At 35.9% G+C, this 23,592-nt stretch overlaps 1 protein-coding gene across 5 annotated transcripts in view; it reads right to left on the bottom strand.

Moving 5' to 3' along the window:
- Positions 1 to 23,592, bottom strand: part of AGTPBP1 (ATP/GTP binding carboxypeptidase 1) — a 157,523-nt gene that overhangs the window by 98,063 nt on the left and 35,868 nt on the right. For 3 of the 5 annotated variants that reach the window (XM_059141476.1, XM_059141473.1, XM_059141471.1), the window contains exons 3-8: positions 21,104 to 21,228; positions 10,542 to 10,609; positions 7,100 to 7,163; positions 6,524 to 6,670; positions 5,587 to 5,718; positions 3,234 to 3,327 (exon numbers count right to left, since the gene is read on the bottom strand). In XM_059141476.1, the coding sequence (XP_058997459.1) occupies positions 3,234 to 3,327; positions 5,587 to 5,718; positions 6,524 to 6,670; positions 7,100 to 7,163; positions 10,542 to 10,609; positions 21,104 to 21,228 (630 nt within the window). The remainder of the gene's footprint in view (positions 1 to 3,233; positions 3,328 to 5,586; positions 5,719 to 6,523; positions 6,671 to 7,099; positions 7,164 to 10,541; positions 10,610 to 21,103; positions 21,229 to 23,592) is intronic. The other 2 variants (XM_059141474.1, XM_059141475.1) reach the window with 2 other exon arrangements.

Here is a 23,592-nt window from a genome sequence, read left to right as displayed (position 1 = left end):
TAAGGGGACATTCAAGAAGAACCCATTACTTCCTGGATTCCCTCCATCTGGATTAACAGTGTTTAAATCCAAAACCTAAATTGGAAAGGAAAGGACATCTTCAAGGGCAGCATCATCCTTCAAACATAAATAATATGTATAATAAATAATAACCCTAATCTTATTCCACTAAGCACAGGGCATTGTTTTAGGGGAGGAAAAACAGCAAAAAGAGTGTTCCAGATGTCAAGATTTTTTAATTAAGGGAGAGACCCTAAGATTATTAAAAATGATAGAGAGCAAGATACAGATGTTTGATCAATGAATCTTTTATTCTTTTTAAGGTAAAAACAAAGAAAAAATTTTTCTTTTTTAAATATAAATACAGGAAGGAATGAAGGGATAAATTCAGAGAGCTCTATTCTTTTCTCAGGAGTTTAGACCCATTGATTTCTGCCTAATTTTGGATATATCCCCATACTGTATATTATAATGGCACTTGTGAAATGTTCTCTTTCTCCCAGGAACATTATACTAGATTTGGTAACTGGTTAGAATAGGCTAATATACACCTTAAGAATGAGATCGTAACCACTAGATAAAAAAACAAATTAAGAAGTACATTACAGGTCAAGGAGAGAAATGGAATATAAATTTTAAAATACTGAACTATACATTTAGTCCTAACTAGAATTAGTTCACATCCACATTACTAGATTACTTACTTAAACTGATCACATTGCATTCATAGGCATTGTGTTAATTAGAAGAATCATCTCATTAAAACCTAACATAAATCTTCTGCTATAGGGGCTAATACTATTATTTATAGACATGAAACCAGGGCATAAGTTAGGTAGCGTACCAGGTATCAATGAAATCCAGGTCTCCCTACCTCCAGAGCCCACTCACTATACTACACCAATTCTGTAAGTTGGTTTTACTTAATTGTGATATAATCACTTTTTGGCTTTTTACATTTCATCAGATGTTCCAGAATTATGATCTTTACATAAGTAAAAAGTTAAGACATCCCACCAAGTAAAATTTCATGAATAAACATATGTGCAAATAAGCTCCCATTTTCAAGAAGGATATAAGCTAAAATATTTGACTTTTTTTCTTCACCCTGATCTTTATTTCAAAAGAGTGAAAAGACTGGAAATGTTCTAAACTTATTTGTAAAATTTAACCAAAGAGTTGATGTGAGTTCTTCCACACAAGAGTCACAACTAAAAGAGGTAGAAAGAATGAGAAAATTAGAAAAGTCACTATTTTGCAACCCCTAAAGAAATATGGATCTAGACAATGTCATGAAATACTGCTAACTTATTAGTTGAGAAATGGAGGGATCATCTCAAGCCAGTGATCTTAAGAGGTGCAAAACAGAGTACTAGTACCACGTATGAAATATTTTTGACCAGGAAAAAAAAAGAACCCAAATCTAATCAAGCCTCCCGATCTATTGGCCTACAGGAAACTGGAGGGACATACATACATGGTAAAGGGCCCCAGGATACAGTCATCTTAATCAAAAATGGTGGGACAATCTATAAGACATCACCCAAGTCCTTCAGCAAATAAATAAAACAGAATCCAAAAATAGAGGAACTGTTATTGATTTTTAAAGATTTTTTAAGATTTCAATATATAGCAATCAAATAAAATGTACAGATCTCATTTAGATCCTGACTGGAACAAGCCAACTGTAAAGAAGACATTTCTTAAACAGCCAGAAAATATTAAGGAATGATATTAAGGGATTATTAATATTGCTGGACAAAGAAACAATAGTCCAGAGACAGTAAAAGAAAAAAGTTGTGTCTGATAGTGACCATACCAAAGAATTCACAGAACAAATGTAATGGCTTTGAAATACCCCACCAAAAAAAAAAAAAAAAAAAAAAAAAAAGGAAGGACAGGGAAGGGAAAATGGAGATCAAAATGGCACAAGGTTGGTTACTTCTGAAACTGGGTGGCGGGTACATCAGTTCTCTTCTAGTTTTGCATAGGTCTGTAATTATTCTATTTTTGTGTAGGTTTGGAAATTTCCTAAATGTGATAAGGAATAATGTGTGCACCTTGCTTGGATTCTGATTCAAACAAACTCATTATAAAAGGGCACTTTGAGACAATGGGAGAAAATTAATAATTTGATTGAGTATGATTTTAGTATTATAGTTATTTTTTAAGTTGCTATTTAGTAGAGTAATATACTAAAGTATTCAGGGAAAAAATGATAAAATATCTTGGATTTTTTTTTTATAGAAATTCATATAGGAGAATGACACCTGGGATTTGCTTTAAAATACTTCAGGAAAAATAAAAGCATAAAGGGGAAATAAATGAAACAAAAGTGACAATATTAATAACTACTAATTTCAAGTAAGTGATTAATAAACCTAATTCAAAATAATTTCAGCCTATTAATTAATATTAATTAATATCTTTGAGTAATTCCACAATAAAATATTTTCTTAAAATGATTTCTAGGGGCACCTGGGTGGCTCAGCAGGTTAAAGCCTCTGCCTTCGGCTCAGGTCATGATCCCAGGGTCTTGGGATCAAGCCCCACATCGGGATCTCTGCTCGGCGGGGAGCCTGCTTCCCCTCACCCCACTCTTTCTCTGCCTGCCTCTCTGACTGCTTGTGATCTCTGCCTGTCAAATAAATAAATTAAATCTTTAAAAAAAAAAGAAACGACTTCTAATATGGTTTAAAAAAAAATACTAAATATAACCAAATAACTGGAAATTGCTCTATTTTCTGAGGCTGAAAGATCTACCAAGAAATAAATATGTATACCTTATAATATATATACATAATTTAAAATAAGAAAAAAGAAAAAGAATGATATTATTTTGACAAAAAAGAAATGTATAAATTTAAAATACATTCAGATAATTGTGAGAATAAAGGATGCCATCATTAAAAGACTGCAAACCTGGGTAGGGAATATAGTAGGCATTCAATAAATGTTTCTGAATGAATGCTACTCTGTCAATGATCATTTTCCTCTTAGATTATCTAGTAATGTTGACATCTAAATTTCCAAAACACTATAGTCAACGAATTTAAAGGTTTCTAATTTTGATACACCTCCGTTGAAGAAAACCTTTACCGTAACAAAAATCAGTATTTAAGAACTAAGAAAGGACCCTAGATATAATACAATTCAACCTGTTGGTTGCACAGATAAGATGATGAGGCCCAGAAAAAAATACACCTCTATTTATACCCAAAGTATTTACTCACTTCATGAGACCCGAATTCTTCTTACTAAATGGTCCAATGATTTTAAACAGCAGCTCCACAACTCCATTTTTCCCTAAGGATACTGAATTCACAGCTAGGAGGCAGAGGAAAGGATGCAAAATGATTTTAAAACCTCAACAAGTAGAAATGTGTATTCTTGGTGCTATAGAGCTGAAAACATACACAAATTCTTTAGCAGACCCAAGTCACTCATAAAGACTACCTTAGCCAGTCACTTGAAGGGAAGACTATTGTTTTTTGTTTTGGCTTTATTTACTACCTTGCAGTTATGTAAAACAACAAAATGTTACTATTTTAAAGTAAGAGTTTTAAGATGCTCTATTTATTTCTTCAATAATTTAAATACCAGGTCATGGAGATTCAAAGACAAAAACTAACAGTGTGGGCCCTCAGAGAATACAGTCTAGAGGAGAGTGACAAAAATAAACAAATAATTAATAAGTTACTTTCGAAACAGATTAAGTGCTGCAGGCTATTTAGTTACACCAGTATGGAGCCCCAAGTCCATAATGAAACGGAAGGCATCTCTGGAGAAACTGATGCCTGGGCTCACTCTGTACCAATGAAGAGGAGCTAGCTAGGACAGAGGCTGCTGTAAGGACATGTCTCTGGAGACAGGGATAACACAGCAAACAGAACAGAGTCAGTGAACACCATGGGTATAAAGTTACACATTAAAACTTACAGTACCAGATAAAAGCTGGTGGATGATGAGGTGGGAAAAGAAGGTAAACAAATTACAGAGCCTAGAAGTTGTTCGTTCCTGCAACTATATGGAATTGCCCAAAAGGACCCGACCAATCAGACATGCATTTTAATACACAGGTCAGATGTCACAGCACTTTGGGGAAGACAGATTTGAGAGACACGGTCGCAGGCTGTGGTCCAGCTGAAGGGTGACGAGGACCCTGGCTAAAGCAGCTGTAATAGGGAAAAAGAAAACTCTAACAACTGTAGAGTTTCACACAGAATATGCAAACAATTACCTAACCAGAAAAATGTGCCTAACATTTTCACTCTGAACAAATATATTTTAAAAGTCATAGATAAAACATTTACTAGTCTTCAAATGGTAAATTCAGTAAGATGCCGCCAAATATGTCAGCTAAAGTCTTATATGATTTTAAATTCCTCAGTATCTATTTTTCTATTATCCTTTCTAATTTTATCTCTCTGCAGTCTTCCTTTTCCGTAATTGGGGTATTCAATGGTTTATCTGTTTTAGTTTTTAATTTTATCTGAGTATAGTTGACACACAAATGTTACATTAGTTTCAGGTATGCAACTTAGTGATTTGGTAAGTTTATACATTACGCCATATTCACCACAAACATAACTACCATCTGTCCCATTATATTACTAATACAGTATTATTTTATTTTTAATCCAATCATTTTACTTCTTAAATCAACTGGGGTTTTTTCCCTAATGTATTCCTTTTTCCTCTACATTCCTCTGTTTTCCTTGTGTTTATTGCTCCCTTCCTAACTTCTTTGGTTAGATATCCAATTCATTCACTTCCTTCTTTTTAATTACATAAGTGTTAATTATTTAAGTGGTCAAAGCTATTTTCCTATGAGCTCACCTTTAGCCATACTGTCAAAGTATAAATATAAATAAATAATCATAGACATACATAAAATTTTGTATACACACACACACACACACACACACACACATATGTATACACCCCCATCTCTACTGCTTTGAATGCCATTATTCTGCAATATCATGTACTCTCCACAATTTCAATTTCAGGTGTTTTGTTAACCACCCTAATCCTGTAATCAGGGAATAGGAAGAAAATCCATACCTTCTAGGTTTGGGACCTAATATTAGAGACAGTGTATATCTGCGCTGGGAAACTCTCTGTGATCTCTCTTCTCTCCAGCTTCCTCGGAGGATGCTATACTATTCATTTTTCTGTTCTTCTACTTCCCTATAAATAATTAGCTCCAGGTAACTAATCTTCCATACACCTTCCTTCTCAGCTTTCCTCTCATCTGCGAAAATCCAAACAGGCTCAGCAGTTTTTCCAGCTGCCAATACCCTCCAATTCTTCCACATCTTTCCACGGACTGCCTACTCATTCCCTTCACTACAAGCTTTTACAAACCGCAGGAAATGAGAATTCTCAAGATTTTGTCAACTCACCTTCCTACTCCACATCACTTTCGTGGTGGTGGGATTAGGAGTTACAAAGGGTCATATTACGTATTATCTTTTCTTGTCTACAATTTTTAGAGATTTAAGGAGTTCAGGTACTTTTACATTTTCATTTTGCGTAAGCTGACAACACTGAGCTAACTGAAAGATGCTCTAAAATACTTACAGTTAGCAGAATATACTCGTAAAAGCTGAAGACAAGGCAAAACCAAGCGATGATTCTGCAAATTCTGTTTGACCAAATTCAGGGTTATAGTAAGAGCTCCATTAATTCTAGCTTTCACTCCAAATTTTTTGTCTGTTTAAAAAAAATGAACACACACAATTTATTCATGTATAGTTTTTGAATGAAATGAAATGTCATAAACTGTATACACACTTTTTAGAATAAACATTTTAACCAAACACTTCAAAATTTATCTCATATGTATGCCACAAAAGCACTGGGAGAACTCCTAAATGATCACTATTCTAAGAGCTTAGAGAATCATTTTAATCTGTGTAGCTAGACAACTATAAACTGAACTTGGGTTCTACTCCAAGGATGCCTTTCTCTGTTAACCTAACCTAAATCAGCTTTCTCCTTATTTCAAATCCCATGTTTTCTTAATTTCTGTTTTTTAACACTTTGCATGTCTTACTATTATGATAATCAGTCCTACAATTTTTATATCTTTTGGTCTGACTAGATCATAAGCTTTTTAAGCACTGAGAGTGTGCAACACCAATATGAGTACTAATGAAAAGCAAACACATTTTACCTACATGTTCCTCAAAGCATTCCCATCCATACTTCCTCCTTCCGGCTTCAACCATATCCATGAAATATGTATCCTTTGCACACATACAAATACAAACTACACACACACTGAGACACACTTGTGATTCTGATATCTTTCTCCCTTTTTCCAACCTATGCAACAGAATTCCTCATGAATTTAGGATCAATTTTTTCAGGTCACCAGTTGGCTGTAAAAGCAGTCCATGACTAAGACCAAGAAAAAGCAGTACTATTTTAGATTTTCAAAATTTACCAAGTTTCAAGGCAAACAGAATCAATGTCACAAATGGTTCTATGATAAACACACAAGTGGAAGCCTTACCTTTAGGTCCAATCTTTGCGAGAATAGAATGAATCTGCACCATCAACTCCTCATTTGGGGGAGATTCCTTGCTCGCATTCACGAGTAACTGCAACAATATTTGTGAACCACCTTTGGTGACCAAGAAACTTGCTCTTCGGCCTCCACCTAAAAAAAAAAAAAAAATTGTTTTTAATTGCTTAAACAGCAAATCTTCCCATAGCATACTAGACATCACAACTTGTTAGCATTCAAGAAATATTTCAAATGATGACTTCTGAAATCAAACACCTCAAAATCAAATTTGCTTTTATCTCATTTAGTATTTTAGTTAGAACATAGCAATGAGGGTAAATACAAGTGATGTCAAAATTCTACATTCAAGGCACTGAAAATGGGGTTTGATGGTTTGAGGAATACTGGAAGACCCCTCAAATCACAAACAAAGCAAAAATAAGAGTATGACATTTCGGTTTCCAAATTCTGATACTCAGAATAGCCTCTATAGGAGTATCAGAAAATTCCAAATAAAGTACACGATATATTGTTGATCACTGCTTACAAACAGAAATTAGACCAAAGGAAACAAAAACTTACCAGCTGACACCAGCTCAACAAGAATGCTTAAGATATTAAGTGTAGTTTGAAGATCTTTCGTGTTCTGAAATAAATAGTTTATTTGCTGTATTAAACCATTGTAAATCTATGATTCCCAAACCTTTTCTGATCCTGTTGTGAACTACCTATATTTTTACAAATGACCCTTCCAACTTTCCTAAGCACAAAGGTATTTGGGCTTGCACTATTCTCGCTTAACACTTCAGTAGCTTCTTCTTGCCCCTGAGAATGTCTACAAGTCATCTGAGCTATTGTTTTCTTAGTATCAACATTATTACAAGAGGAATTAATTTGTCATTTGAACTCACCATCTTCTACTAAATAGATAACCCAAATGAATTAATCAAAATGTAAAAGGCACAACAATGTGTATATGGTGACTACTCAAGTCACCTAGCTCCCCTCTCAGAAGGCAATGCCATTATCAGTTGCTTGCATATTCAGCCAAAGATAATGTGCACACAGAAAAGAAATCCATGTAAATATATGTGTATATACAGATTCATTTCTCTAAATGGTATTGCCCTATTGATACTATTTAATACATCGATATTTTTATATATCAATAAATCATTTCTTCACCCTTTCTAAAGGAAAACCATATGGCTATGCCATTATTTATGAAACCAGTAACCTACCAGTGGATTATTTGATTTTTTTAATCATTTGCTACTAAAAAACTGCAACAAGAAATTAACATGTTTATATAGAATCAAGTACATCTCCGTATGGGATAAATTCTTAGAACTTCTGAGTCAAAGAATATGGGCATTTACTTCAATGAATATTTACTAAATTGTCCTTCATGGAGTAATTTACACTCCCACCAACAACGCAGAAGAGCAACTATGTCCAAAGGTGTGGATAACCAATCTAAAAGAGAAAATGTTTAAACACTGTACTTTGGTTACATCTCTTTTATTAAAAGCGATGCCTGGATAAGAAAACCAGAGAAAGCAGAATTATGACCTATTTAAGGAACTACTTCTCCTCCAAAGTAAAGGAATTTTAAATGTTTATACAGAGGAATTTGAGAAGTGCTGTGTATCGGTAAACTGGCATGGGACCCTTATTCTTTGCCCTTCCAAAAGGGAGTGAATGTTGTCTCTGCTTCACCATTTGACCTTATAGACTAACAGAACCAAAAAGCCACATCCATACCAGTTAGAGGATTACATATTAACCAGAAACCCCTGTCTCAGCATTGCGGGTATTACATGCACCACCAACTCACTAGAGAGGAATTTGGAGGAATGAAAGGGACAGACATGTGTTAAAGAGAAGAGAGGACTGGGGCAAAATATTGCATGTGTTTGGCAAACAGATCTCATCTTCTTCCTGGGTACACAGCCAAATGACATTTTCTAGCCCTTCAGTAATTAGATTTGGGCCATGTGACTGAGCTCAGATTTGACCCTAAATGGAAGTTGCATTGTTATCTCTAGGCCTTACCCAGACAAGTTTCCCATATATAATTCACCACCTCCCACTCCTGCTGATCTCAATAAATTGTGATAGAGTAAACAGACAAACCAAGGAATGGTGTTCAAGCTCAAGTGCCATTTGCATTTCTTTTCCTGGGAACTGTCCATAATGTCTACACATTTAAATCAAAGTCTATTGATTTAATTTTTCTTTACTGATTTATAGAAGTTCTTTATATGTCAAAAAATTAAACAATTTGAAACATTTTTCCTCAGTTTGCCAAGTGTCTATGGTGTTTTTTTCCTCATGTACTTTTGTTAATATAGTTGAATTTAACAATCTTTTCCTTTAGAGCTCCTGGGTTGTTTGTATTAGAAAAGCCTTCCCTGTTTTAAGATTATTTAAAAATTTTTCCCATTACTTCTTCTAGTATTATATTTTCCATGCTTAAATCTTTGCTACTGATATGGAATTTACTTTGGTATAGGAAGTAACGATCCACTATTATTTTCTAAGTGGCTACCATCTGTCCCAGCTCCCCCTAGTAAATAATCCCTCTACTCCTCACTGATCTGAAAGGCTACCTTTCTTAAGTGGTTTTAAATTGCCCTATGCCAAGATGCCCTTCAACAGACGAATGGATAAAGATGTGGTCCATATATAGAATGGAGTATAATTCAGCCATCAGAAAGGATGAATACAGAACTCTTGCATCAACATAGATGGGAGTGGAGGAGATTATGCTGAGTGAAGTAAATCAAGCAGAGAAAGTCAATTATCGTATGGTTTCACTTACTTGTGGAGTATAAGGAATAACATGGAGGACATCCGGAAAAGAAAAGGAAAAGTGAAGGGAGGGAAATCCGAGGGAAATCCAAGGGAAAGAGGAACCATGAGAGACTGTGGACTCTGAGAAACAGACTGAGGGTTTTAGAGGGGAGGGGATGGGAGGGGGATGGGTGAGCCTGGTGGTGGGTATTAAGGAGGGCATGTATTACATGGAGCACTGGCTGTTATTTGTAAACAATGAATCTTGGAACACTACATCAAAAAATAATGATGTACTATACAGTGACTAACATAACAAAATATAAATAAATAAATAAATAAATAAATAAATAGTCCTGTGATCTTAGTTTATTTTTGGACTTTCCATTCTGCTACACTTATGTCTATGACTCACATACAGTTTCTAACCCATTTGAATTACTAAAGTTTTACAATGTTCTCTGATATTTGGTGCAGCTAGTCCTTTCTCTCTTCTTTTTCAGAAATGTCCTTTCTACTCTTATTATTTTCCCAGTGGACTTAGATTTTAGTATTTTTACTGAGATTATGTTAAACTGACAGATTAATTTAGGGGAAAATGACATCTTGTACCATTTTTAATAGGAAGTAATTCCTATCAAAAAATATGAATTCAACTCTGTCTTTTTTTTCCCAGTTCTACTGAGATAGAATTTGACATATAATACTATGTACTTTTAAGGTATACAACATACTCCCTGTTTTTAACATAGCACTGAATAAAATTTAAAATTCTGATTCTAAATATATCCTTCTGATCCACCCCAAAATTTCACACTGGGATAGAAATTTGTTACAAATATAATACAGTTATTCAACCAATATATGTAGTAAACTAAATCACAAATATTTATCACCTAAAATAATACAATAAATGAGAATTTCCAATATCAATCATTTATCTTAGACTAAAGCTTTATTTCCAGTTAATGCTTTACTTTTTTATTACCAAGTGGCATATTAAAATTAAAAGTATGGTTAACATTATAATCATAGGGAAATACACTTAGAGGTTTACCTAATATATATTAGAATGCTTCTGCCACTGCTTCAAGTGATAATTTAAAACATAAAATTTCCATTCATTTGCTTTACCTCTAGGATAAAAATTTTGTACTTTGTATATACATTTTTTCCTTCTGCTTGTTGGTATTAATAGTTACATAATTAAAGCCTGTCCATGATTTACCTCTAGGGTTGACAGCAGAACTTCCATTCCTGTAGAACCTTTGGCTGTCATTTCTCTCCTTGTCTTTTCTGAAAGGTATAAAAAAGTTTTCTTCTAAAACAAGAAAAAATTACATATGCCTTTATCCTATAGCTAATGTAGAATCAACATGACTCAATTGGTTTAGTAAACATTATAAATTGGTTCTTAGATGTTTCTCCCTCTGATGCTGCTAATTCTACCAGGTGGGAACTTCCAGATCTCAGTTTATAAGCCCTTTCTTGCATTTAATAACATCTCCTGTCATGAATTAGATGAATCCCTGTCAATCCATCTACAATCTTAAAATCAACAACAGAGTATGAGTACCAGAACTAGAGGTGAGGTAGAAGGTGATAATGGCAGGTCTCTTTATTATCTTTACAACTAGAGCTAGAAAACATCAAAATTGGTAAAAGCAAAAATTTAGTACCATTTTCAAATGTTTTTACTGAATTAATACTATTTTAAAATTCTGAAGTATACAAAAATAAACAAAACTAAGGAATAAACAAAACTTGCTGCTTCTGCAAGAATCTGGAGACCAGATCACGCAAATAATCCCTTTTATGGGTGGGGGGGGAACCAGTATAAATTTTTATCCTATTTAAATGTTTCTAGAATTTCTCCACTATTATTTCCCTTCGATTAACAAGATAAGAAAGGTAGATCATAGGCCAACATTTAGGTAGATCACATACAAATTATATGTACTTGACTTTTATTACCTCATTTATGACTCACTTTAACACCTCAGGAGAAAAATCACCCTTTTTATAGACCAGGAGTTTGTGTTCAGAAAGGAGAAGAAACCTGCACAAAGTCACTGAGCAAGTAAGAGAAAGAAACCAGGTGACCCAGGTATTTCTGAACGCAAAGCTTCACTGATTTCATGTATTTCTAAAAGACCCACAGGACTCATTCTTTTCGGCAGGATTGTTGCACAAGAGACTTATTAACCCTCTCCAACTGTTTCACACCTGGATATTAGTGCCAGAAATAGGATGACAATGCCATTTCTTTCACATTTTCAGATTTTAAAAACAGAACACAAATAACCTATTCTCTATACAGCACAATTACACAGTAAAGTTCAAGTGACAGTACCAAATCTGTTTTACATAGAGATAATCAAGCAGTCTAAGATTAAAATGAGCCCTGAAGCCCTGATTGGGGGGGCGGGGGGGTAAAGTCAGGCTAGGCCTTTAGAACATCACACTTTGGCCCAGAGCAAATCCTTTTCAACTTCCATTACAAATGAACAAAAATCCATAGGGGTATAGTTTTGACACATACAAATTACACTTTTAAAATTTCACAAGAACATGAAGTATATAAGGTATAGAAAAGGAGTCACAAAATCTCAGAAAAAACTCATTAGTCTGATATTCACCTGAAAATCAGGTTATTCTAAATTAGAAGTTATTAAAGAAAGGGACAAATGTGCTACAGAGAAGTAACAGGATCATATTATTTATGACAACTATCAGTAACTACCTACAAAATAAAAACAGGAATTAGAAATATTTTTCTTTAGGGGCGCCTGGGTGGCTCAGTGGGTTAAAGCCTCTGCCTTTGGCTTGGGTCGTCACCCCTGGGTCTTGAGATTGAGCCCCGCATCGGGCTCTCTGCTCAGCAAGGAGCCTGCTTCCCTTCCTCTCTCCCTACCTGTGATCTCTGTCTGTCAAATAAATAAATAAAATCTTTTAAAACAACAACAAAAAAAAGAAAGAAAGAAATATTTTTCTTTAAAACAACAATCTCATGCCATCATGCATCATTCTGGATCCAGATAATGAACTTTATAAAACTGACAAACACCTTATTATCTTTCTAAACATAAACTTGCAGAAGAGATCTAAAGATCTAAAACAAAGGGAAAACTCATTAATATTTGTAAAACCCAATTCCTTTTTTATTTTTATTTTTTTTTTAAGATTTTATTTATTTGACCGACAGAGATCACAAGTAGGCAGAGAGGCAGGCAGTGGGGTGGGGGGAGGAGGTTCCCTGCTGAGCAGAGAGCCTGATGCAGAGCTTGATCCCAGAACCCTGGGATCATGACCTGAGCCGAAGGCAGAGGCTTTAACCCACTGAGCCACCCAGGCATCCCCCCAATTCCTTTTTTAAAAGTGATTCCTCACCTGATTCTTCATCATTTCCCTGGCCCAGCTACCTCCATCAGTAAGTATTAAGTTGTAAAATAAATACTGTTTACAAGACCAGTGCTCTAACCCCTGTGCTATGGAGCCAACTGCTAAATACTGTTTAAATATCTACAATGCACCCATGATTTAACATTTTAAAGATTTTTTTTTTTAATTTGACAGAAATCACAAACAAGCAGAGAGGCAGCAAGAGCGGGGGGGTGGGGGGTAGGGGGGGAAGCAGGCTCTGCCAAGCAGAAAGCCGGATGTGGAGCTTGATCCTAGGACCCTGAGATCATGACCTGAGCCAAAGGCAAAGGCCCAACCCACTGAGCCACCCAGGCGCCCCTGATTTAACATTCTAAGTAAGACAACTGATTTAATGTTAAAGCCAAATGATTTTTTCAATATTAATCACACAGAGTAGTCAGAAGACTGAGATCTCCTCTACTAACAAACCATTGTTTTTTCACCTTCATGGGACAAACCAAAAACTCCCCTTACTGTAACATCCACAATCATGGAGTTTACTCCCCACACTAAATGAAAACTAGGCACTACAGTTTTCTACTCTACTCTAGACTCTGTCATCATCTAAGAAGACTTCAATCTATGTGGATGATTCCTTCAACACCTAACTACATAGTTTTTTGACCATGTAACAACAACAACAAAAAAAAACCCTTCCCACTTTGTTCCAATTTATCAACTCTCTCAATTCTCAAATCTCAAATTGCCCTACCTCTGAAATCTTAGCCTCCAATCTCCCACTGACAGACCACAGCCTCCTAACACTCCCATTTCTCTTTGCTTTCAGAAAATAAGGGAAGCCTCACTGTAGCTTTCACTGAAACTTCTAACTCATCAGTGGTAGTGCTGTTCTCCTATAAAATCAGTTCTAGACATGCCCACTTGGATACCAAGGCTCTCCCCTTAAACTTATCAGCATGAACCCTTATAATGAAGTAAATGCTAAAATGTGCACTTTCTATTCCTACATCACAGTAAAAATAAGGCCACAAGAATTTCTTCTCCAAGTTTAAGATTCTTAGTACCAAAAAAATTCACCATTTCCATCCTCATTTGGAAACACAAAACTACTGTTCTTACTCACCTCAACTCTCAGCCATGTCCATCTGCCCTGCCATAGCCCACAGCTATTCCAAAGTGTGCCAGTTCTCAACCATACCTCTCAATCTCTGGACCCGTTTCTAACTCTCAGCATCTACATTTCCTCAGTGAACTGAGACAAAGTGATAAGTCAACCAGAGATGAAATTCTATAAACAATGACAAAGCTCCACACACTCGTGTATCCAATCCTTGACGATTCTGCATTCCTTTTTCCAGCCTTCGGGTGGAAAATGAGGATGTATCGTTTCTACTGTGTTCTAAATCCCATCCTTCCTCCCTACTTACAAACCTACAGCTTCAACCTCTACCCACATATTGTTTTGTTTTCCCACATAGGTAACAAATCTTATTTTAACTTGTCTCCTCCTCTATTTCCTTCTTCTTTCTCAGTAGAACTCCCCCATGACAGAAAGTCTATACTCCCTGTCATTATTTCATTTGCCATTCACATTACAGCATAATGCAATCTTCCTTCTAATTCTACCACTTGAAAGTGATCTTACTGTGGCCAATAATTTATTAATTGTCAAATCAAAAAGATCTTTATTTTAACTAACCTCTCCATGTTCCTAACATCCCAGACAATGTTTCCTCCCTTGGCTTTTCTAAAACAGTCCTTCCCAGTTCTTATACCACTACATGCTAATAATAACCTAAATGTTTTAACAGGCAAGAATTTTAAAACAGCTACTATAATTACATTCAATCACATTAAGGAAAACAAGCTCACTATGAATCAAAAGAGAAGAGATCACAAAACAGAGAAACAAAAAGTATAAAACACACACACACATTTTAGAAAAGGAAAATATAGTATGTAAATAATTATCAGACAGACATAATGGCAGAATGCAGAGGAAAAAGGCAGTAGCTTCAATAAAGAAAAAGGGAAATTATCTAATCTGAACAACACAGAGAATTAAGATTGAAAAATAGGAACCTCAGGGAGCCTGGGTGGCTCAGCCATTAAGCATCTGCTTTCAGCTCAGGTCATGATCCCAGGATCAACCCCCGTGTTGGGCTCCCTGCTTCTCCATCTCCCTCTGCCTCTGCCCCTCTCTGCCCACCCCAGCCCACTTGTGTTTGCTCTCTCTCATTTTCTCTCTCTCTCTTAAATAAAATCTTTTAAAAAAAAAAAAAAAGGAAGAAAAATAGGAGACTCAAGGACCTTTGAAGCAATCTCCAAAAGTCTAACATATGTATAATTATATACCAAAAGAAGAATGAAGAATAAAAAAATTTTGAGGGGCGCCTGGGTGGCTCAGTGGGTTAAGCCGCTGCCTTCGGCTCAGGTCATGATCTCATGGTCCTGGGATCGAGTCCCGCATCGGGCTCTCTGCTCCGCAGGGAGCCTGCTTCCTCCTCTCTCTCTCTGCCTGCCTCTCTGCCTACTTGTAATCTCTCTGTCAAATAAATAAATAAAATCTTTAAAAAAAAAAATTTTTGATCAGGAAAAATTTCCTAAAATTGATAAAAGACAAATTTACAGATTCAAGACACTCAGCAAATTCCAAGCATTACAAAGAAAACTACACACACATTCTGAAAACCAAACTAATGGAAAATCATGACCTCAACCAGAGAAAAATGACACATAATTTTCAGAAAACAAAGATTCAAATAATAGACATCTCCTTTGAAATTATGGAGGCCCCAAATAGTAGAAGCACTGTTTTACATGTAATTTATAGTGCTGGAGGACAAAAACCATCAACCCAGAGTTCTACACCCAGTAAAAATATCCTTCAAGAATTAGGTGAAATAAATCCTTTGTCAGATTAAAAAAAAAAAAAAAAAAATCTCCCACAGCAAACTTCCACTAGAAATACCAAAGGAAAGTCTAGAACTAAAGGGAAATTATGCCAGATCAACCTCATGTCCTTGGCAAAGAAAAAAGAGCTTCAGAAATGGTAAACATGTGAGTAAATATAAAAGCAATTTTTCTTCTTCTTTATGTCTTTACAATACGCATGGCTGTCTAAAGCAAAAATTGTCTTTAGGGTTAACAGTGTATATAGATGTAATACATATCAAAACTATAGCTAGAGAATAGTAAACACAAATGGGTATGCAAGGTTCCAAGGTTTCTGAATTTCATATGAGGTTACAATATTAATTATAAGCAAAGTACAAAAAGTTAATGATTATTTATTGTGATCTCCAGACGAATGACTTTTAAAAAATGCAAACAGGTATAACGTAAAAAAGTCAATAGGTAATTAAAGTGGAATTCCAAAAATTGTTCAAATAATAGAAAAGAGGGCAGGGCAATGAGAAACAAGAAATAAAAACAGAAAAGACAAACAGAAAACAACTGTAGATCTAAGTACAGTCACATTATATTAAAAGTTATCAAACTAAATGCTCAAATTAGAAGGCAAAGGATGTCAAAATGCTATCTACAAAAGACGCACTTTAGATTCAAAAATACAAACAGGCTAGAAGGAAACAAATGGGAAAAGCTAAACATCAAAGCAAAGAAAATCACCACAGATAAAGAGGAACATTCTATAATGATAACAGGGTAAATTCATCAAGACAACATAAAAATCATAAAAATGAACTTGATCATTTTCACAGGACTCTACTGTAGCAAAATACAAAATGTAGGCAGTTCCCAGAATACAAATCTCACCTGTCTCCCTCTACATCTCCTCCTGAGATAACTTCGCTGCATTTCCATTCCTTTAACAACCAAGTTTTGGGTCTAAAACCTGTTCTTCATTCAGACCTCTGTACTGAATTTTCCACTTTTCTCCTAACTTTTTTTTACAAGGCTTAAAATTGTGGAAGCAATAATGATAATAGAGTATCACTGGGGTCTATTATCTATAAATATAATATACATGACAATACAGCACAAAGTAGTGAGAAAGAAATGGAGCTATACTGAAAGAAAGTTCCAATATTGTACCAGAAAGAAGATGGTACTAATCTGAAATTCAATATATATTGTAATCACTACAGGAGCCACTACAAAAATAACTAAAAATTTAAAAACTAAAAAAATCAACAGATGATACAAAAGAAGTCAGTAAAGGATGAGAAGAATATAAAAGACATGAATCATATAGAAAACAAATGGCAAAAAGGCAGATGTAAATCCAATCACAGGAATAAGTACACTGATTTGGAAACAAACAGATTAGATTTTTAAAAAGCAAGATCCAAAAATACTGTCTTAAGAGAAACAGATTGAAGGTAAAAGAAGAGAAGGGTATAATATGCAAGGAATAGCCATAACTGCTAGAATGATTGTACTATTATGAACAGACTTTTTTTTTTAGATTAAACAGACGTTAAATCTGGAACTATTACTGGAGACAGAGACATTTCACAATAATGAAACAATGAAACCAATCCACCAAAAGATTTAACAATTTAAATGTTACACAGCTAACAGAGTTTCAAATATATACAAACTAAAACTACCAAAATTGAAAAGAGAAATATATAGTTCAACAATAGGTAGGGAATTCAATACTCAATTCTAATACTTAATAGAGCACCTAACTAGAAAATCAACAAGGTATGGAAGATTGAACGATACTATCAACCAGCCTGACCTAACTAACATTAACAGAGCACTCCACCCAACAAACAGCAGATGGAACATTCATGTGCACATGGAACATTCTCCAGGAATGACCATAAATTAAGCCATTAAACCTATCTCAATAAATTCAAAAGGACTAAAATCGTACAAATCTCCAACCACAGTGGAATTAAATTAGAAAACAGCAGAAAGAAATTGGGAAATTCTGAAATAATGGGAAATTAAACAACACACTGCTAAATAATCTGTGGGTCAAAGAAGAAATCAAAAAAGAAATTAGAACATATGTGAACTGAATGAAAATAAAAATACAACATATCAGTATCTGTAGAATGCAGTTAAAGCAGTGTATACAGGGACATTTATAGCTTTAATCACCACATTATAAAAGAAAGTTCTCCAAATCCATTATCAAAGCTCCAATTTAAGAAAACCAGAAAGGAAGCACAAATCAAAGTGGAACCAAATAGAAGGTAGGAAGCAATAAAGATAAGAGATCAGGGGCGCCTGGGTGGCTCAGTGGGTTAAGCTGCTGCCTTCGGCTCAGGTCATGATCTCAGAGTCCTGGGATCGAGTCCCGCATCGGGCTCTCTGCTCATCGGAGAGCCTGCTTCCCTCTCTGTCTCTCTGCCTGCCTCTCCATCTACTTGTGATTTCTCTCTGTCAAATAAATAAATAAAATCTTTAAAAAAAAAAAAAAAAAAAAAAAAAAAAAAAAAGATAAGAGATCAATGAAATAGAAAAAAGAAAAACAGGAAATCAATGAAACCAGAAGTTGGTTCTTTCAAACAACTGACAAATGTGTCTAGCTAGACCTGGGTCTCTCAACCTCAGTACTGTTGACAGTGGGGCCAAATAATTCATTCTTATAGGGAGTGGTACTGTGTGTTATATAATGTTAGCAGCATTCCTCGCCTCTACATAGTAGATGCCAGTAACAATCCCCTTCTCAAATTTCACAGCCAAAAATATCTCCAAACATTGCCAGTGTCCTAGGGCAAGTACAGGGGAAAAATCACCGCAGCTGAGAACCACTGAGCTAGACAGATCATGAAAGAGACAGATGACACAAATGACAAAAATCGAGAATGACAGAAAGAACATCACTTCCTTCCTTAAAGAAACTCACAGGATTATAAAGGAATTACAACCAAAAGATGTATGCCAACAAATTAGACCACCTACATGAAATGGATAATTATTATATTTCTAGGGAAAAAAATCAAGGGTAAATTATAAAAAGTATCGTGCATGCTATAAATGAGTAGTACATTATTAAAGGTAAAAAATGTGGGGCGCCTGGGTGGCTCTGTGGGTTAAGGCGCTGCCTTCAGCTCGGGTCATGGTCCCAGGGTCCTGGGATCGAGCCCCGCATCGGGCTCTCTGCTCAGCAGGAAGCCTGTTTCCCTCTCTCTCTCTCTGCCTACTTGTGATCTCTGTCAAATAAGTAAATAAAATCTTAAAAAAAAAAAAAAAAAAGATAAAAAGTGTAATGCACTCAAGAAAACTAGCACCAAATTGTGGAAATGTGTGTCTCCAGTATGTGAACAGGTACTGTAGGAGTTTGTTTGTTTTTTTTAATCTTTTAAATACATAAATAGTATGTTCTTATTGCAACAATTCTAACAGTAGAAAAGTACTTTAAGTACATCAGGAACTTACCTCATTCCCCTCCATTTCCATCCCACTGATAACTACTGCTAAAAATTTGGTATCATTCTTCTGGTTTTGTGTTTGGTTTTTTGCCTTGCTCATATAAACATTTACATACATATTTAATGGTTTATTTGTATAAAAATGAGGCTACACATATAGTTACATGAACTAAAGAAACCTGCTCTTTCATTTAATACATTAAACTTAGGACTCCAGAACAATTCACAGAGTTCCATATATAAACTATCTGTCCCAAATATCACAAATAACTTCATGATAATAACTACATAATAAACTTTTTAAGTTCCCCCATTTGACCACATCAAAATTAACTCAACCATTCTCTCACTGATGGGTATTTAGGGGGTTTCCTGATCTTTGATATTACAAACAATGCTGCAAAACATCCTCAAACATTCAAATACATTCCTGAGAGTCAGCCGGCAAATGCATTCTAAATTTTAATAAACATTGCCAGATTCTTATCTCCAAAGTTAGCAGTAACTACTGCACCACCAACAGGTTAGAGAATACCCTATTTCTCATGTCCCCCAACACTGGATGTTGTCATTCTTTAATTTTTGCCAATCTATCTATTAAGAAGTGTATCTGTTGTTTTCATTAGCAATTCCTGACTTTGGAGGAGTTAAAGAACCTTTTCATAGGTTTACTGGTTACTTGCATTTCTTCTTCCTTGAACTATAAATTTCCAAACTTCTTCTCTCAAATGGATAGCCAACTGAATTATCCTATAATGATGATGGGATCCTCTTCCACTACTAATTGACACTGTCTTGACTGGCTAATCCAAGGTAACATGAACAAAGTCACTGTCTTACACAACCCAGGAGTGAGTGGGGTATCACTCACCCCAGAGGTGAGTGATAGCATACAAGGGCAGTGGTGATGTTGGAGTAGGGGCGTCCAGACTGCACTGGGGAAAGTATGCAGGAGTGGGAGCAGTGTATACAAGTATTAGCTACACTCCTAAGAAATGTGTTTTCTTTTGTGTTTACTGGTTTTGTTTTGAGGAAGTATTTCATATAAAAATACAGTGAATATACCTCTAACTCTGCACTAATATAATGTACATCCTTGTACATTGACCTTGGATAATAAGCACTGTACTTTCAAAGGCTAGAATCCAGCACAGTGACTTCCTGAACTAAAAAGTATAGACAGGTATCTTAGATTTTGCTAGAAACAAATGTCATCTATTAGAGACCTCACCTAGGTTTTGGAGTGCTGTCAACTACTCCCTAAACACATGGACTGCATAGGAAGAAGCTATCAAAATACGTCTGTGACCATGAATAAGGGTTAACAGAGTTCCTGAACACAGTAAATACCTACTAAAGGACCTAAAACCCCAGCATGAAAGAATTCCAAAAATTAAATACTAATTATAAAATGTCTAGACTTTAATTTTAACAGAATGTGTTCAATATATTGCTATTAAATATTAAGGTAGCTGCTGGTTTAACCTTATTTTAAAAGAAAAATCAGGTGTCATCTTGTTTTGTTTTGTTTTAATCAACCAGAGTTTTGGAACCTTAAATTCCTTTTTTAGTATCTACTGAAGTGATGCCTAATTACAGACATCATTTATTGAACACTTTAACATTCTTTTTACATGCTTCTCATGTAAATCTCAAGGTAATTACTGATATCTCTTATCTCTCTTTCGGAGACGGTGCAGCTGAATCCTAAGAAATTTCCCTAAAATCACCCCACCACTGAATGACAGAGCTTGCATTTGAAGTAGGGATCACACTCGTAACCATCTACTTGACATCTTTTTTCCAACTTCTAGAACAAGTAACACTGGAATTAAGTATTGTTTGAAAATGTGGTGGTGTAATCATACTCATTTTTAGAAAGAATGCTTTGAACAGCAATTCATTCCACAGTTACTGAGTTTTCTACTTCTTCAGTCTATTTGAGGAAGTTCAATTTTTACAGAAAATCATCTATTTATCAAAAGTTTGAAAATTCTTACCATCTACATTTAAAGAACTGAAAAAGTTTCAGAAGCAAAAGTTTAAAATTTACCTTGACTTTGAGCCAGATGAAGAATTTTTGATGTGACATATCTGGCAGTATCTGATTCTGAAGATTCAGTATTGATCTTCTCCAGCTGAGCCAGGAGTCCCACGACCCGAGAATTATTGGTAAGACTAGAAAGAATGTTAATTTACATTACGACACATTCTACATCACTTGTAAATTCAATACAATAAAGATCACTGTTTAAAAAACAAAAAACTGGGGCGCCTGGGTGGCTTAGTTGGTTGAGCGACTACCTTCAGCTCAGGTCATGATCCTGGAGTCCTGGGATCAAGTCCCACATCAGGCTCTCTGCTCGCCAGGGAGTCTGCTTCTCCTGATCTCGTACCTCTCATGCCCTCTCTCTCTCTCTCAAATAAATGAATAAAATCTTTAAAAAAATTAAATTAAATAAAAATAAATTTAAAAAAACAAAAAACAAAAAACTCTGCCGTTTCCTAAAAATGTAAAGCATTTATGCCACATATCCTTACTGTTTTATAGCTTAACATTGCTATAATTCTATTAAGTGAGAAACATATTCCATTTCAGAAAACCACAAATGTGCATTCAACCCTGTCCAGCAATCTTACATCACACTTTGAAAATTCACTTTTTCACTCTCTGAGATTTTCCTATGTTCTTACATTTCCTATGTTCACCTCAAAACTCGAATCATCCTTCCCACCCCAGTCCCTTCTCAGAGTCCTGCTTTATTACTGTTACAAGCCCAAAGAGGAACACACCATCTCCCCACAACCACATCCTTAAACCTATCTGATTTTCTAACCACTTTCTTTCTTCCCTGTTCTTTCATTTGCTCATTTGCACATTCTCTACATTCACACATTTGCACATCTGCTACCATACTAGGTATTACCAACAGTAAACAAAACAAAAATTCCTGCCCCCTACAGACTGAACATTCTAATGGTAAGAGGCAAATTAAATATGTAAATAATCATACAGTATTTAAGGTGGTGGGAAGTGTTTTAAATAAGAGCAGGCTAGGGGGACAGATGCAATTTCACACAGTGGTCAGAGAAAACTACATTGACAGGGTACCACCAAGGGAAAGGTCTGAGAGAAACAAAGGAGTAAGCTGCGCAGAAACCAGAAAGAGCTGTCCAGGAAGGAGTCACAACCACAGAGACCAAGGCAGGGTCTGCTACACTGAGTTAAAAGTGAGGTAGCCAGCGGTGAGGCTGGAGCAGACTGGAGGAGGATTACAGTAAGAGGAGGTCAGAGGTGGGGGGTGAGGTGGGAGAGAGCACCATCATTTAAAGCTTTGCAGGCCACTGTAGGAATTTTGACTTTTACACTAAGTGGGATAGAAAGTTTTTGAGCAGGGGACGCCTGGGTGGCTCAGTTGGTTAAGCCACTGCCTTTGGCTCAGGTCCTGATCCCAGGATCCTGGGATCAAGTCCCACATGGGGCTCCTTTGCTCAGCAGGAAGCCTGCTTCTCCCTCTGCCTCGGCCTGCCACTCTGCCTGCTTGTGCTCTCTAATAATAAAATCTTAAAAATAAAAAAAAGAAGGAAAGAAAGAAAGCTTTTGAGCAAAAGAGTGATACACTCTGTGTCTTTAAAAGGCTCTCTTTGGCTGGTATGTTGAGGCAAAGAACAATTCCTCCCCTGTATACATGACCCAGTAACCCTTCCTGCATTCTCAATGCATTTGCTCCTTCACTTAATCTTTCCCTGATTCATCATCTCTCTCCCCCTTTCAACTGGATCATACCAGTGGCACACTAATAAGATGTAGAAGAGCTCCCACTCGCTACCACCCTATTTCTCTCCTACGAATGAGGTACCTCATCTTCTCACATCCCATTCACTTTTCAAGCTTGCCTTCCCCACCCTGAGGTCTCCCAACCTCCTCTGGTCACCTCCTTCCTTATACTCAGTACCTCAGCACTATCCAAATCAGAGAGCTCCCTCTTCCTTCACCTCCCTTCTCTGGGTTTCATGGACTCCACTCTCTACCTTCTTCCTATCATCAGCTCTCCGAGATACCTTCTTTTAGTTCCTCCTCCTGTGACACATTTCTAGCTGTTGATTCATGGACAGCTGTATTCCCAGCCCTCTTCTTTCCACTCTCTCCACACTGACAGTGTGATCTCATCTAATCCACCACTGTAATTATGATTTAAATGCTGCCTGGCTCTGACAATCAACTACAGCTTCCCTCTGATGGCCTACCCAACCTAACAAGCCCAATATAAAACAATTTCTAGTTCCTCCTCTCAACGTATTGCTCTTCCGATCTTAACCCTCCCAAACTCAAATGAAACCATTAGTTACTCAGGAAAAAATCTGGATTCTCTGCCTCACACACCAACCCCTTACCAGCTCCATCTCTGAAACAACTCAGCTTCATCCACTTGTGTCCATATCTACTATGACTATCCAAGTCCACACAATCATCATCTCTCACTTGGAAATCACAACCTCATAACTAGTCTGCTTTCATTCTTGCTTGCCAATAATCCATTT

Source organism: Mustela lutreola, chromosome 12 (assembly GCF_030435805.1).
Source record: "Mustela lutreola isolate mMusLut2 chromosome 12, mMusLut2.pri, whole genome shotgun sequence".
Taxonomy (NCBI): domain Eukaryota; kingdom Metazoa; phylum Chordata; class Mammalia; order Carnivora; family Mustelidae; genus Mustela; species Mustela lutreola.
Note: the sequence above shows the minus strand (reverse complement) of the source record. Positions and strands in the feature narration are given on the sequence as shown.